This window comes from Megalops cyprinoides, chromosome 16 (assembly GCF_013368585.1).
Source record: "Megalops cyprinoides isolate fMegCyp1 chromosome 16, fMegCyp1.pri, whole genome shotgun sequence".
NCBI lineage: Eukaryota > Metazoa > Chordata > Actinopteri > Elopiformes > Megalopidae > Megalops > Megalops cyprinoides.
This window is the reverse complement of record NC_050598.1, coordinates 3,953,316-3,969,032: the sequence shown is the minus strand read 5'-3', so window position 1 is coordinate 3,969,032 and position 15,717 is coordinate 3,953,316. Positions and strand designations below refer to the sequence as shown.

The following is a 15,717-nucleotide window of genomic DNA, read 5'->3' as shown; positions in this document are numbered from 1 at the left end:
AATGGGACCGGCCCAGACACCCCCATATTAGAATGCCCACAGTGATGAATAGGCAGGGGACCACAGCAATAAGAGCCTGTCAGCTGTGGCCAGCATTTGACAAATGCAGCCCAGATCTGTTCCCCATAGCCACAAGACACATCTGGGGAGAGGGGGGTTGGAGGGGGCACCGGTTAATGCCAGCCCACTTGTACAGGTCTGCGGTCCCAGCTGGTGTCTGGTGCCCCAGAACCCTGGGGGCTACTGTTAAGGGGCTGATGTCATTAACGCACTTTTACATTCACATTACATTACTATCATTTAGCAGACGCTCGTATGCAGAGTGACTTGTATAAGTCGCAAATTTATCCATTTATACAGCTGAATATTGGAGGCAATTGTGGGTTAAGTACCTTGCCCAGGCAGCAGAACCTCAGCAGAGAATTGAACCAGCAACATTTTGGTTATGAGCCCTGCTCCTATACCACTAGACCACACTGCTGCCCTTCAAGTGGTGTGGGGCTCAGTGCTGCATTGAATGGGGTAGGGGCATCACGCTGCCTTTGGCCCTCCTGACATTGCTCAAATTCCACTTTTCTCTTAGCAGGCAAGGTGGTGGGGGAGGGGATGTGGCTGGTAGAAGGGTAGGCAGGGTCACAGAAGGGGGCGGAGCTTGGCCAGGCACGGTGATGGAAGTTATTGGAGCCATGCATGCCGTCTGAAGGGAAGTGCAGTAGCTACCATTATGACCTGGCTTTCTGAGCCATCACAGGGCAATTATTCGCCTGAGCACTTCAGCATTCCCACTCCTGAATGCTGAGAATAGACCAAAGCGCAGATTCAGCACACTCCACGGCGTGGTCATGGAAACCCGACTCCATCACTGTGTGTATGGAGGGGGCACCGTTGCCATGGCAACTGCATCTACTGCACGGTTTGAAGCAGTTGGGTTTGGGCAGAGCTTCTGGCGCCTGAGAAAAAAGAAGATCCCTGAGCGATCTCCTGTCCCCCCCCCAACCCCCCCAATCCCACCCCCCCCACACACACACACAGCCGAGCCTGCCTCTCACGCCTCTGAGAAAGGGGCACGTCCGAGGGAAAGAAAAGGACAACGCAGGTTCTGCTGGGGAAAGCACTGCAGTGACCTTGTGGATGTAGTTGAATTGTGCTGCAACTGAAGAGTATAATAATGAATCATAATGAAGGTGTACACACACACGCACACACGCATGTCAGACTGCACAAATTAGACCCTGATGGAGGGACAAACACACTCTGAATTGTAGTATGGTTTTAACCTTGTTTCAGGACAAGGAGCTGGGGCAGCACACTGCACTAACACTGAGGTCTAAGGGCTTAGAAAAATGGGACCAGAGGAAGATGGCTCCTTGAGTGACACCTGCCTGTAAACTGATACCAGCACACATGAGGCATTTCTCTTTTCACTTACACTCCCTTAGGTCTACGTTCCCTGATAGGCTGGTACCAACACATCTTGTGACACGCCCCCCAAAACATACATACACACACACACACACTCTCACACACACACACACACACACACACACACACACACACACACATATATATATATACATACATAAATACACACACCAGGAAGTGATGTCTGACATACCAGTTGACTCCAGCAGAGCTTTCTTAATGCTGCGGATGTCTCCTAGCAGTCTCCTAGCAACCAGTGACACCAGCTGACAAAGAGGGATGGGGAGAGGAGGGGGGCAGGGCTACCCTATCATGCCTGCAACTGGCTGCAGACACAGAGCGAGAGGCACAGACTACACGCGGCAAGAGCATGCACAGGGGCCTAGGTCAGCAAGACTCACAGCAGTGATGTTCAGGTAGCATAAAAGGACATGCACCGCAAGGATAAGTACCTGTGTCTTACATCTGGGAAACGCACTCACTAGGTCTAAGCTAGGAAGAACTTTTTTTCTGAAGAACATTTGGAGCGTATGACTGAGGACATATTGCAATACAGCACACATAAAGCAAAACACATGTAAAGCGATTAGTTTTATATTAGAAAGGGACCCTGTGCAGACTGTGTATACATCTGACAACATAGGACACATGCAATGGCGAGACACGTAGGATCATGGGTGTTTGTAACATTAGTATTGAGTTCTAAAGAGAAGACGTTTCATGTTCTTTATCAAGAGACAGACCACATGGACAGGACTGCTACCAGTCATTTTCTCAATGGGACATATGGATAATGTGAGCCTGCCAGTCTAGGCTATTGTCTTGTGTAAGTATGTTTAAACCGTTTGCATCCTGGCTCTCTCCCTGTTCTCCATAAAAATAAGCCATCTTCCATGGACTGGCAATACCATAAAGGCTAAATGATGAGATTACCATATTATGTATTCTATGAGCAAAAGGATACCACACTGGCATTACACAATAAAAGGAAAGAATTACACACCAACAACACACACTAGGGGGAAAATGATTATAAACTGGGGGAAAGGATTACAAACTGGCATTACACAATGGAGGAAAGTATTACACACTTGGTGAGGTGAGGATTACACACTGGCATTACACACTGGGGGGAAACTTTCAGATGGGGATAGCAGAAGAAAGAATGTAGCTCCTGTCTCCACGGTGCAGCTAACTGAATGGTACTAACTGACCAGAGAGGCAGACATGTTTGTAAGCACAGACGCGTCACCCCTTCCCCTCCCTGCTGGGTGATAAAGCCAAACAGAATATCCAGAAAAGATGGAAATGGGATTGCAGTAGTTATCTTTGAGCTTCCCTGTATGCAGAGTGATCAGTGATCATGCCCGAGCAGTGCTGGGTTTAGATGCGAATTAACCATGTTGGTGACAGCCCTGGTTAACAACTCTGCATGTGTGAGGAGGCCTGCTGTTATTACAAATGTTACTGTGATGTTATGTGGATGTTATTAGGATGTTATTTTCTTATTATTTTCCATGAGAAAAAGAAGTGAATTTGCATGTAGCCGAAGACCGTGCTTGTCACCCCCTTCATCCATCCCCCCCCGCCACCTCCAAGTTCCTTTCCCATAAGTCCCTTATCTCAGCCTGCAGGCTCTCCATGACCGTGCACGTACACACCTCATTCCTTCAGCAGCTCTCTGAATGGCGTTAGGGTTTCAATGACCTAACGTTAGCATGGATCTATTCTCAATAAAGTAGAGAGGTCTCACTATGTCACTGCCTCTGAGATGTGTGCAGGCCTCAGGTTTCACTCCCATGACTGATATGATGAGAGCAGACACTATACTGAAAAAAAACCCACACAAAACCCTTGGTCTGGTAATTGTTACATTACACTGTGAAACTCTCCATAACAAGATTCAGCCCCTTTTGTCTCCACACAGGAAACTGTCTCCACAGCTCAATTGAAGGCAGCAGCAAATATTCAATTTCAATTCAATTTCATGCAACTAACTGCTGTCTCAACAGCATGCAATTGTTATCTCAGCCCTGCATTTCCAAACAGGGGGAGACTGCTTGTGTGATATGCCCAATACAGTGCATTATATCTGCTCAGCAGAGCAAATCTAGAGGAAATTACATAGCTCACACTTTTACATTATCCATTTATACAGCTAGATATTTACTGAAGCAACTTGGGTTAAAAACTTTACTCCCAAGGAAACCCTCCTGAGAAACGAACTGGCAACCTTTGGATTATGACAGTTCTACACTGTGAATAGTGATGCTTCCACGTAGTCCTGTCACTCCAGTGCCATCCAACCTGTGCAGGACAAGGCAGGGCAAGACCGTGTACCGCATTGAGGGGGATGTTCCCATTGGCTGGCCCTACTGTCTGGGAGTGGCCAGCATAAATCCAGGAATTCTGGACCATCCCCACAAAGCTCTACCTCTCTGCCAACCCTCTGGCTGAGGAAAAGCCTCTAGACACAGGTGGCTCATAAACACTCTAACTACTGTATTTTATAGACAGTCTGCTGCCAGCATAAATACATAAGAACTACACAGGCAGACTATTCCAAATAAAATGTACTGTGTATTTATGACTGTTTTTTTTTAATCTGACACATCAGGGCTGAAATACAGTCAAAACCTCATACATTCATGTGAAAATAAGAAACATGGTAAAATGACACCTGATTTGCTATTTTAACAGCACCATGTGTCATGTCCTGCAGCTGTTGACATTACATAAACACGCAGTGATCAAAGATCATGCCCCATAATGCTCTATTCATCTTCATTTGTTTCCTTTCAGCCTGGAGGGAAAGGGATCATCTGATACGTGCCTTGTTTGAGGTGCTTTTATCTGGAGCACCAAGCCCCTTCACAAAATGACTGCTCAGACTTTCAAGTAAACATACCCACCCTTGTCAGGCCACACCCGAGGGGGAGAGATCATCTCAGCATTGATCTCCACAGCGTTCAGGTCACCTTTAGCTTCGGGGGAGAGGTTTTCATCCACACCACGTGTGCAGCACGCGTTCCTATGAATTTTCCTGTACAGAACAGCCCAAGTTGGTCAAGGGTGCAGAAATGTGTTTCGATTGGGCATCACCCTCCCAGCAGGGTCAGCTGAGTTATCTCGGCTTCAAAGGGGGTCATTATGAGTGCATTCCTGTAGATCACCATTTAGCAGGGCATGGTTTCATGTGTAGTTTATCTTACTGTGGTATAATGATACCACATAGTAGAGCAGCAGGGTTCCTTCATTCGAAGACAACGCACTTCTCCTGCTGGAGGAAAAACCGTAATGATACCTTGAAAATCGATAGCCAGCAGGATGCCGTGTCACCCAACAGAAGCCGGAAGGACCAGAACCATGTAAGGTGGTGTGACCCCTGATAAGAATTTGATCTGGTAACTGCTGTCACCACAAGCTGTTGTAGAGCGGCTAGCAGATGAAGTCAATACTGCAGGACAGACACTAACAGCTGCATATACAGTGACAGCAGATAAAGTTCCTACTGCAGGACACACACTGATGTAGACATACCGACTGGAGGTTATTCCTATTAAGTATGTGCTGCAATGCAAACACAGTGTTCCCTTTAGATCAGACAGGACTAGACAGGCCACAACACTGTCTGTTACACTCAAACTAGTTCAGTTAGATTTAAACAGTTCTAATTATCTGAGCATTAAACCCTCTGATGCTCCAACAGGGTATCGCTGTCTCTTCTCATTAAGACACCAGAAAAAAAGCAGGATTGTAGCCCTGCACACCAGCTGTCTATTCTGTGGTTAATGCCCACATACTGATGGTGTTCCCACCACAGAGGAACAACTATAAAGAGTGAATCCACTCAGAACTACCTGACTATGCAGGTGGCACAAAGCCTACATAAACCCTATAGCAGGTTACACAGGGAATTTAAATGTCAGCAAAGGTTCATTCTCCAGCGATAGCGTGACCTGCACAGGCCACTGAAACACAGGAGACCATCTCTCCTGTCACCCCCTTCCTAAGTCTGTCAACTGCTTAAGAGACAGCAGCGTGGGCAAGAGGGGCACCCCTGGCCTACTTACCACCAAGAAAACATCAGCGGCGTCCAAATCACAGGCACTGTCGCAATCATCTACCAGACTCATAATCTCATGTTCATCTGCAATCTCGCAGCTGGAGTCCAATTTTTAAGAACTGCATGTTACTGCCAATACAGTACCAAATGCGACCTCTTTGTTGGTCTCTAAATGACATGCCCCTCCACTCTAAATCCATCCTTTCTGGACCCTTATACACAAATAACTATATGAAAAATGCTTAAAAGATTCTGGATACCAAACAACTCAAAACCAGTTCTCTAATTAGGGATTCATCACTGTACAGTAACTCTATCTTGGCACAGGGGCTGAGTGAAAATGTGCCGTCTTTTCTGGTGAAATATCTATGCTCCACTGCATCCAAGTCACAAACAAATAACCTCCTGTTATGCATGAAAACTAAAACCCACCAGGATTTCAAAATTCATTCATCCATTCCATTAAGCTGCTAGGCACAGCTCCAAACCCCTCCTCCCTCACTTCCCACAGATTGAGTGTGCACTTTGCCCAAGGTGTAGAGCACCGATCAGAGATCAATGAGAAGTGAAGGAGAGGTTTGGAATGCAGCTCTGGCCCTCATCTTCCTTTCCCCTGGAGGCAGCTCCCAGAAATCCTTCAGCTCTGCTGTGTCAGACATGGACGTTCCACTCTGATGACCGAGCAAGGTGTTTCAGCAAGGTGCTTCACGTCAACAGGAGGAGCAGGAGGAATCACTCATATGTATATTAGGCATTGTCCATGTTACCAGGAAGTGGAGGACTCAATTGTGTGTACTCAGAGTGCTTCACGTTAATGAGAAAAATACAGAGCGCTCATGCATATCTGCAGCACAAGGTGAGCTATATTGCCTAAGCAGCTTCGATTACACCAGGCCCACATTCAGATGGCTGACCAGTTACAGCTCAAGGAGGGTCTTGACTTGCCTTTAGACACACTGCAATGAAATAAGCCAAAGAGTGCCAACGTCCCCCAGTGAACCAACTGACCCAGCAAAAATGCCACTGGATGTCACCTCCAGTGTCACCGCTGTCCTCTCAGGTTCTAGCCCCAGAAAAACATTCCCATGATGTCCTCCATACCAGCTTCCTTGGCTGCCTGCTTCTCCAAGCTTTAAAATGATTGTGTGCTGTCCTTACTGCACTGTTAACAGCTGTAACTGTTAATTAATTATAATAAGCATATCCTGTACTGTAGCCTAGGCATTTCAGTTATTTATTTCTTTATTTCTCCCCTTCGTGGGTCGTGGATGACTGGCATACAAAAAAAGTGGGTTGCAGTAGGCAAAAGGTTGAGAAACCATGCTCTACCATACTTTACTCCAAAAAACGATCTAATGTCTGTTTTTTTCTCTTTTCCCAGGGAGCGGGTGCATGTTTAAGGCTTAGGTTCAAGTTGATTGTGCTTGCATGTTTTTTTGATAATGATCCAGTCAGTAAAAGTGACGTGCTCACAAAACGTTATCAGGGAGAACGATATTCCATTTCCAGATTAAACTTTTATTCTAAGTACAAGTAATGTTTTTACTCATTTAGAGAAATTAATTTATTGGGGAGCTAGTTGGGGGGGGGGACAAAAATAGCCCACACAAATATTGGGGGGGACGTGTGATGCCCCTGGTTGTGGGTATGGGGAGATGTGTCCTACATGCTGTATGGGATGGGGAGGGGCGTCATACCTGTGGGTATGGAATCTGAAGGGTGTGTTGTATCTGTGGGTGTGAAATTTGGGGGGTGGTGTCCTCCCTGTGCATATGGGATTGGGAGGGCGTGTCATACCTGTGGGATTGGGGGTGGGATTGGGAGTGGGGGTAATGTGTTGCAGGCATGGGACCAGTGCAGGATGTGCAGTACCCATGGCACGCAGTGTTTCAGCTGGGCAGAGCATCCTACCTGCTTGCCGTCGAGCGTGTAGATCCTCTTGACCACGCCACTCTCTAGCTTGATGGCCTCGGTGATGTCGGTCAGCACCTGCTCAAAGGAGTGCGCCGTCTTCTTGTTGAGCAGCACCCGGACTGCCTTGCGCGGCTTTGAGCCGCTGCGCATCACCGTCACCAGCTTGGGCCGCACGAAGTCCTTGCTCTCCTTGGGCTCACTGGTGGCCTTCCCACTGGCCAGAGACTGCAGGCCCTTCTGGTTGGCCTGGGCTTTTACGTTCACTGACCAGTTGGGGTTGACGTTCTTCGTGTAGTCCACCTTCTTGTAGTAGTTCTCAGAGGCGCAGACATAGCTCTCCCCTGCGGGAGGGGGTAGAGAGTAGAGCGAGTAGGTCAGGAGTGCGTGGGACACAGGGGAGACAGGGGAGTTCAAGGCTAATTAGGAATTGTTCACCCTGGTAAGATAATACCTGGAGACCTTTAGTGGAGTAAAGGTAACTACAGTGCAATTTCTGTAGTCTCTACAGCAAAGCAGCTGTACTGTAGGGAATACTATATATACACCTCATATTTAAACCACACAGACACATACATACACAAACACACACATATACACACACACACACACACGCATGTATGCACGCATGCATGCACATGCACACAGACACACACACAAATACATACATGCACACACACCCTCCCACACATGTACAAACACATGCATGCACACACAAACATGCAAATACACACAACTACACACACAGCAAATTCCAATGCATGATAGGCCACTACCTCAACACTTTGTTTCAAGTTAACATAAAAAAAGGCTGAGAGCAGGATTCATTTTAAGATTAGCCATTTTCCAAAGCACAATTAACCCCGGTCCCAGCCTACAGACTGTGCCACTACATGCCTGAGATGATGCAGGTCTGGATGCGGAATGCTGTGATGGAATGTTTTGATAAGTGAAATGTAGTTCCCAGGGGAAACAAAACAATTCCAGAACATGGAGAGTTCAGTTTTTTGATAAGGTCATGCAGCAGAATTTAGATCTGAGCTTCAGCACAGGACATTCACACAGTTGGGACTGTTGGCATTAGGACTATATATAAATTTGCATAATTTTGCTTTTGCCCAGACTTACTTGCAAAGTGCGAGTACAAAGTTCATCTTATAAAGCCGCATGCAAAGTTTCACAAACAGGACACCACCAACCATATTCAAACAGCAGTCAGTGCCTGACACAGTACAATGACTACAGAGTCTGCAAATCAAAGAACCTGTTCTTAATCGATCTGCAAATCCTTCTTTTTTAATCACCTTTTACTCACATCAGACTTGGTACAGTGTTATTCCACTTCTAAGAAATACTGATAAGCATCAACCTCATTAAGTGGTGAAAAACACTGGGACAGAATCATTCCTATTATAATGCTGTTTAAAAATCCCCCTTGTAAGAATCGAGCAGTTCAATTACAAGAATCATTAAGGATCAATTACAATATCTTACATGGTACTCAATGGAGTTGAACAGTGCATAATTAATGTAAAATGCTGTTAAATCTGAATAAAGTGCATCTCTTATCTTATCTTTAGCTAATTACCAAAGCACCTAGCATGTGAAATATTTTGAGAGGAAAAGTTATATAGTTTAGCTAAGAGCCTAGATGCTAGTCAACATAGCAGCAACAAGGAATACTCTTTCTGCAGATGGAAAATGTTGCCTTCTTGAGTTTTACAATAGTCTAAAGACCAATGAAAGAAAAGCAGCTGTGAAATGAATGAACTCAGAAGAACTAATGAGGTGTCACATCAAGAACACAAATATGAACAGACAAGCCTCCACAGCGCCAATTATTCTGAAGACACTCACAAACAATTAGTTTTGAGTTGAACTATAATTTTACGTTTTAATTTAGTTAAGGACATTAATTGGGTGGCACTGCAGCTCAGACAGCACTGGCAATTCACACTGTGCCATTCAAACAGTTGTTTCATTGTGTTTAATAAGGAGCTATATAATGAAATATGAAATAATAAATCTACTTTACCTGTTTATTTGGAAGTCTCTTCTAAAAATTAACCACTTATAAGAATCAAATCATCCTGGACAGGTGTGATTCAGGAGTGCATCAGTCATTTTACTGTTTGACTGGTGGCTGGGTCAATCTGTGGAAGACTTAATAATTCAGAGATCAGAATGAAAGGTGTTTTTGGTCATTTTGCAGGTTCTGGGGTCAGCAATAAAAAGGAGTATGAAGGCCACCTGCTTTTTCTGTCTCCTACCAACATGTAAGGCAGGCACACATATCTGGAGCTGGGAACCATAACTGATTTTTTTCCATCTCTTAGGGTTAGGGTTATTCCCAAAAAGAGCCAGAGTACACTGCATACACTGCATTCAATTGACCACATTTGCAGAATTAGTCTCAAATACACATTTCACAGTTAAGTATCAGTGATTTCATTTAATTTCTCCTCCTCTGGGCTTGTTTATCTTAACTTACCCTGAACTTGCTGTATCAGTCCTGACACAGCTTTGAATAAGTTGTTGTCTGCGCCATCTCTCTCCCTCTCTCCCTCCCTCTCTCTCTTTCTCTCTGTCACACTCTCCATCTCTAGTGTGCTGTCTCTTGAAGGCTTCTGCTGGTATATTGTGATTGGTTTTTAAATGCTTTATATAAGGTGGTTCTGTTTTTTGTCTAACTCTATATGCTGCTGCCCTCTTGGCCAGGGCACCCTTGGAAAAGATAGTTTTATCTCAGTGGGACTTGGATAAATTCTCCATTAAATAAAGGTTAAATACAAATTTAAAAATCAAAAGCTCTGAGAGTATCCACAAAGTTGTTGAAGCATTACTGAAACTAAGCCTTTGTTGGTTACTGAGAAAGACAGTCGAGTCGAAATATTTAAACTTAATGTTAGCTCACTTCTCCTGAGGTGGGATCTGATGGGGGATTGGGGGATTAATGGCTTTTCTGAAATAAAGGATCTGATATAAACAGTGGTACCAATGCTTGGTCTAGTGCAGAATATCCATTCAGGTTCAGATAACTGTACAGTCCCATAGTTATCATCATCAGCATGAAGTTCTTTTACAATCTATCAATTGCTGGGACATGATTTCTGTGTTGTCAGTCAATAGCATTCAGTTTCCAGCATTTCACCCACATTAGAGAATAATGACAGCACCACAAAAAAGGTCCTCTAAAATCATGCTCTGTATGGAATGGCAGACATGAGTCAATTTCATCGCCAGACCATGTCTGTTCATTCTCTCCTTACAGCTTGATCAGGTACCGCAAAAGGAGCAAACAGCCACCTATCACTGACTGAAGTGCTGTGAAATTTGTAAGAGATGGCCTAGCCAACCTGTCTAATTCAGACCACACAGAACCCTGAATCCCTCTGGAATTTAAGGAATTTAACTGAATTATCCTACCAAATGGGCTAGAGCTCTGCTCTTTAATCCGTTTAAATTCAAAATTGGGTAATTTTTACAACGAGAATATGCTGACATAAATGTTTCTGCTGCTGGTCTTTTTTTTTTCACAGAATGTGCCCTACTTAAGGTGCTATAAATGCTTTGCCATGGCCTGTGAAGGGAGGCTGTGTCTGGACTGATCTGATTGGAAGCGGTGCTGCGGGCATTGCGGAGGTGTTCTGCTTTGAAGGTCTGCACGGCTACCCATAGTGCAACGGGAAGAGTGTACGAGTCTGCCAGAATCAATGCTGTGAGTTTTCAGCTTTTTTTAGGACTCTAATCCAAGTGACCCCCCCCCTCCGCAGACTGTGGAAAAGGGTGAGATTCTGGGAGAGGGAAAGTCCCGGCAGCACTGTTCATCCTTCTGTCACACAAGCATGACACACCCATCCTTCTGAGACACAAGGGCACTGTGGCAATCGTCAAAGCATAACTGATGGGGGCCGGATAGCTCCAAGGACATTAATCTGCCCGTACTGCCTGCATTGCTGTACACTTTACACACACACACACACACACACACACACACACACACACACACACACACACACAGACATACATAAACAGAAGTGAGAATGCAGTAAGTCATGATCCTGTAGGCCTCCTACTACTGCAGAGCTACTGCAGATGCCCCGCCCATTGTCTCATCTGGCCCGTCTGTGAGCCAGTAATACATAGGATATGATCATCTCATTCAGACCTAAGCTGCTATTCAGCTCAGTTTTGTTGACATGATCTGACCCTCTACCCCCTATTCACTACAGATATACATACATATACACATACACACATACACGTATACACACACACCACGCACCCGGGGCCCTGTCAGTGTTTTGGGGCGAAATGTCAGGACTCACACTCATCCCCTCTGATGAGGAGGCGCTTTCATGCGATGGGAACCACACGCAGCAGACAAACGAGTGAGCTGTCACAGACCCAGGCTGTCTGCTGTCCGCGGGCAACAGCCAAGCCACACAGTGTGAAGCGACTGCAACTGCCACAGGCAGGGAAGGGGGACATGCAGGGGTCACGCAAGCCCAAGGAGAAGCACCAAATAATCACACTGCAGTATTACCCTGCCTCTGTGACAAAGAACCGACTGCACAACAGCTGCACATTTGGCTCATGACATACAGGTAACACCTCGACTGAAATCATCTTTTGGAGGTACCTATCACAATTCGAGAGAGCACAGTCAATGTTTCTTTTTCACTCCAGCCCCTGGTCCTCACAACCACCCCAGAACCAGCTCCCCTGCTGTTCACAGTGAATCACAGATATCAAAACTGCTGTCTGAAAAAGACTGCAAAAATCAATACTATCTCCACAAACTGCACCGAATCTTTTTTTTTTTTTCATTGAATCCTTCTTCAGAGCACTTATCAGCAGTGACCACCTGGCTCCACACAGCTGCAGACAGTGACGACCCGTCACATTCGTTGCGGTGCACCTGCATTTTTCACACCTTTACATGCCAGGTTCACCCTTACTTATGCATGTGCACTTATGTCCTAAACAGGCACCGAATGAGAACTGCTTGCCAGTTCCACTAAGGTAGCCCCCACTTGAGATACTGGACAAACATAGCAATTTGTTATACTGTTTTATGCACAGAGACAGCATGATACACACACACTCCATCACTACCACATATGCAAGAACCAATTACTTTTGCCTCTGAACATTAAAGTACCAGCTGGTGAGATGATTTGCTTAAAAGCACCTGAGCCACGATAGTGATACGTCTACTTCCTAGCTGGCCCTGTTCCATGGCTACTGAACCTGAGAGTAAAACACAACTATGTTAATTATTCATTTTGTACAGAATAAATGGGTGCTTTCACGTGCACAAAGTGATTAGGTCCGTGTACAGTGCACCCTCACAGAGGAAATCTCCACAGAGACAGTTTGCTGCAGTTCAGTTCATATTTAATAGGACATGTCAGATCAACCCAAAGTAGGGGGAATTTTTCATTCTAAAATAATATGCGCAGTGAGACAGACAGACTGGGCTGGCAGGCATCTGATGTAACTGACTCCCACACCACACTGAGCTCCCTTCTATATCTACTGTACAACTGAGGAACATTAATTAGAAGGAAATGCAAGGCGCAGTCTGAGGACAGCTCAACTCAAGCCACTGCACATTCTGCTATGAGAACCAGAAAAACAAAACTCACTGTGGTGGTGATTTTAACATTAGCACTTAACGTTAACATTAGCCATGATTGTTGCAAAAAGTGCATCACTTCCTTGAGGCATACAGTAACTTTATTTCCTGCAGACTGCTCCATCTTTGTTCATCCGTTTGTGAGTTACAGTTGCGCTGCGGGATGGACTGACCATGCTGCAGGTGGACTATGCCGTTTCTTGTCCCTCTGCCCCCTGTGGTCCTGAGCATCACTGCTACATGGAGTAGAATGCAATAACAATGTCATTCAGCTCATTAGCACCGTCAAGCTGCAACATTGCTCTGAGCTGGAGGAGATGTTTGTGCAGCTCAGTGCTGTACTCTGACACTCATAACATTAAAAGACGGGGTCTCTTCAAGGGTTTGTAGCTAACGCTCACCACCTGTGTACTCAACACAGGATCCTCGCATTCACAAGTATAGAGGCACAGTGTTTTGAGAAGCCAAGGAATTGAACTAGCAGCAGGGTGACACAGTGGTTCATGAGCACTGCTCATAACTCATAGGTTGCTGCTTCGAGCACCAGTCGGACCCCTGCTGTTGTACCCACAGACATGATTTCAGAGAGGCTTAACCAAAACTGCCCCAGTACAATATCCAGCTATATAAATAAATAATATGTAAAAACTGTACACTTACTGTGAGTCACTCTAGATCAGTAAAAAAAAGGTCAAATGTAACATAACAGACAGAACAGCACTCGTCTGCCTGTGCTGATGGCCCAAAGGGGACAGGCAAGCCCTAATCGAATGAGCTGGCCTTTGCTCCCGGTGACAGTGGCAGCGCACTGTCCTTCTCCTACTTGGAGACCACTGATGGACTCACTCTACAAGCGTCACAGTGGGCACTGTCACCCTGCCGCCAGGCAGGTGGCGTTACAGAGGCCAGAGCCACACGCTTGTCCTCAGCTCACTCTAAACTCATATGTTGAAAAAGGATCGCTCTGGTGACCAAGCTCTCCTGACCGACCGATCTATCTCATTTTGTCGACACATGCATGTTCTAATGAATCTGACTCTGATATTTTTAACTGTGTTTTTGGTACCGCATAGTCTCCAATTCCCTGGTGTCAATGTCCCAAACTAAATATTTTCAAAAATTAAATAATCTGATTCATGTTCATCATTTTAGAGCGTCACCATGATTACGATGTTACGCACTGTTTGCTGTGCTGTTTTTCCAGCTTGCATTAGGGTTCTGCCTCCTTGTCTTTCTTTATCCTGGCATGTCAGCTGGCACGCAAACACTTAGCTGATCGGCACATCTTTTTATTTCTCAAACATTTTTCACAATAGGTTCTAAGATTTTTCGCTTAATTGCTTAAAAACTCATTGCTCTAAATGGAGTAGAATATCATATGTTATGACGACCCAAAATGATTCTTACAAGCTTGCTTCATTCCTAAATAGCAATGGTATAGGAATGATTCAGTCCTAGTGTTTTTGATTGTGACATGCAGCTCACTCTTATGAATGGAGCGTGGTGGAGGGTGAAGAGGACACAGACCGCGGCTCACCTTCCTCCAGCTCCTCCAGGGAGGTGATCTTGCGCAAGCCATCGATGGTGAAGATGAAGCGCACACCCTGCGGCAGGTTGATGTGGTCAGAGAGCGAGCGCGTCAGGTCAGCCAGCAGTGCGTCGAATGTGCGGAAGCGGTCGGAGGCCACGGCGTAGACGATGCCCTTGAAGTAGCGGTCACCGTTGCGGTAGAAGCGCACCTTCTTGGCCTTCTTCTCATTGGTCAGAGCCTGCAGTGTGCGCGTGCGGTAGAAGCTGCAGTGTGCGCTGTGGGTGGGGCTCGGCAGGCCATTGGCACGCGGCCCCCGGGTCGTCCGGGATGACTTGTCCCGCTCGTCGAAGTGGCCGAAGTCCTGTTCCATGGCGGTGAGGCTTGGGGGGCTGGGGGGAAACGTCTGCGGCAGCGGCGGGGGTGGGGGGGCGGAGCTTCCTGGACCACGGGAGAAATCTGCCAGAGAAAACAGGAAACGGGATATAATGGAACAAGACCCGGCGTTTTATGTTGCTGTTAGCATTAAAACTATCTGCTGTTATTTTAACTGGCTGCATTATAATCAGTCATGCAACCAAGGGGAACTGCAAATTGCAACTTGCGAAACTTGCGATTTTGACTTTAAGCACAGTGATTCTCAACACTGGTCCTGGGAACTAGGGTTGTGCTAATAACAGTTATAAAAATAATAATCTTTCCTATTCTGATATCATCATAACACAAAAAAATTATCATAATGTTTCGGGGCAGGCTAGCAGTGGGTAGCTAACAGAGTATTTCTTTCTTCACTTGCAAAAACAACAGAAAATATTAGAGACTACCAGATCTGTTCAACTTGTTTTTCATTTTTGCAGAACCACAACTACAGTGATCAATTTCAATTGCTATTTTTGAACCATGTGCCTAGGTAACACTCTGTGAAGGTAGTTCTCATTAGTTTTGCGGGTTTGTCACAGGGGCAAAGGTGTTTGGTACCCTATGTTGGCTAGCTCAGTGGTGGCTACTAACTCTTGAATTATGCACCATATCTGGACAATCAAAAACTTCTTTTTTTAAGGAGTCAGCAGCATTTAACAAATGTAATAGCTGCCATAACGTAATAGTGCCACACAATTTACAGCAACAGAGGATATTCAACACATCATG

At 45.6% G+C, this 15,717-nt stretch overlaps 1 protein-coding gene across 2 annotated transcripts in view; it reads right to left on the bottom strand.

Moving 5' to 3' along the window:
- The window catches only part of LOC118791533 (neuronal migration protein doublecortin-like), a 55,700-nt gene extending 40,734 nt beyond the window's left edge, over positions 1 to 14,966 (bottom strand). For both annotated transcript variants that reach the window (XM_036548921.1, XM_036548922.1), the window contains exons 1-2: positions 14,578 to 14,966; positions 7,400 to 7,743 (exon numbers count right to left, since the gene is read on the bottom strand). In XM_036548921.1, the coding sequence (XP_036404814.1) occupies positions 7,400 to 7,743; positions 14,578 to 14,941 (708 nt within the window). In that variant the 5' untranslated portion in view covers positions 14,942 to 14,966. The remainder of the gene's footprint in view (positions 1 to 7,399; positions 7,744 to 14,577) is intronic.
- Between the last annotated feature and the right edge of the window lie 751 nt (positions 14,967 to 15,717).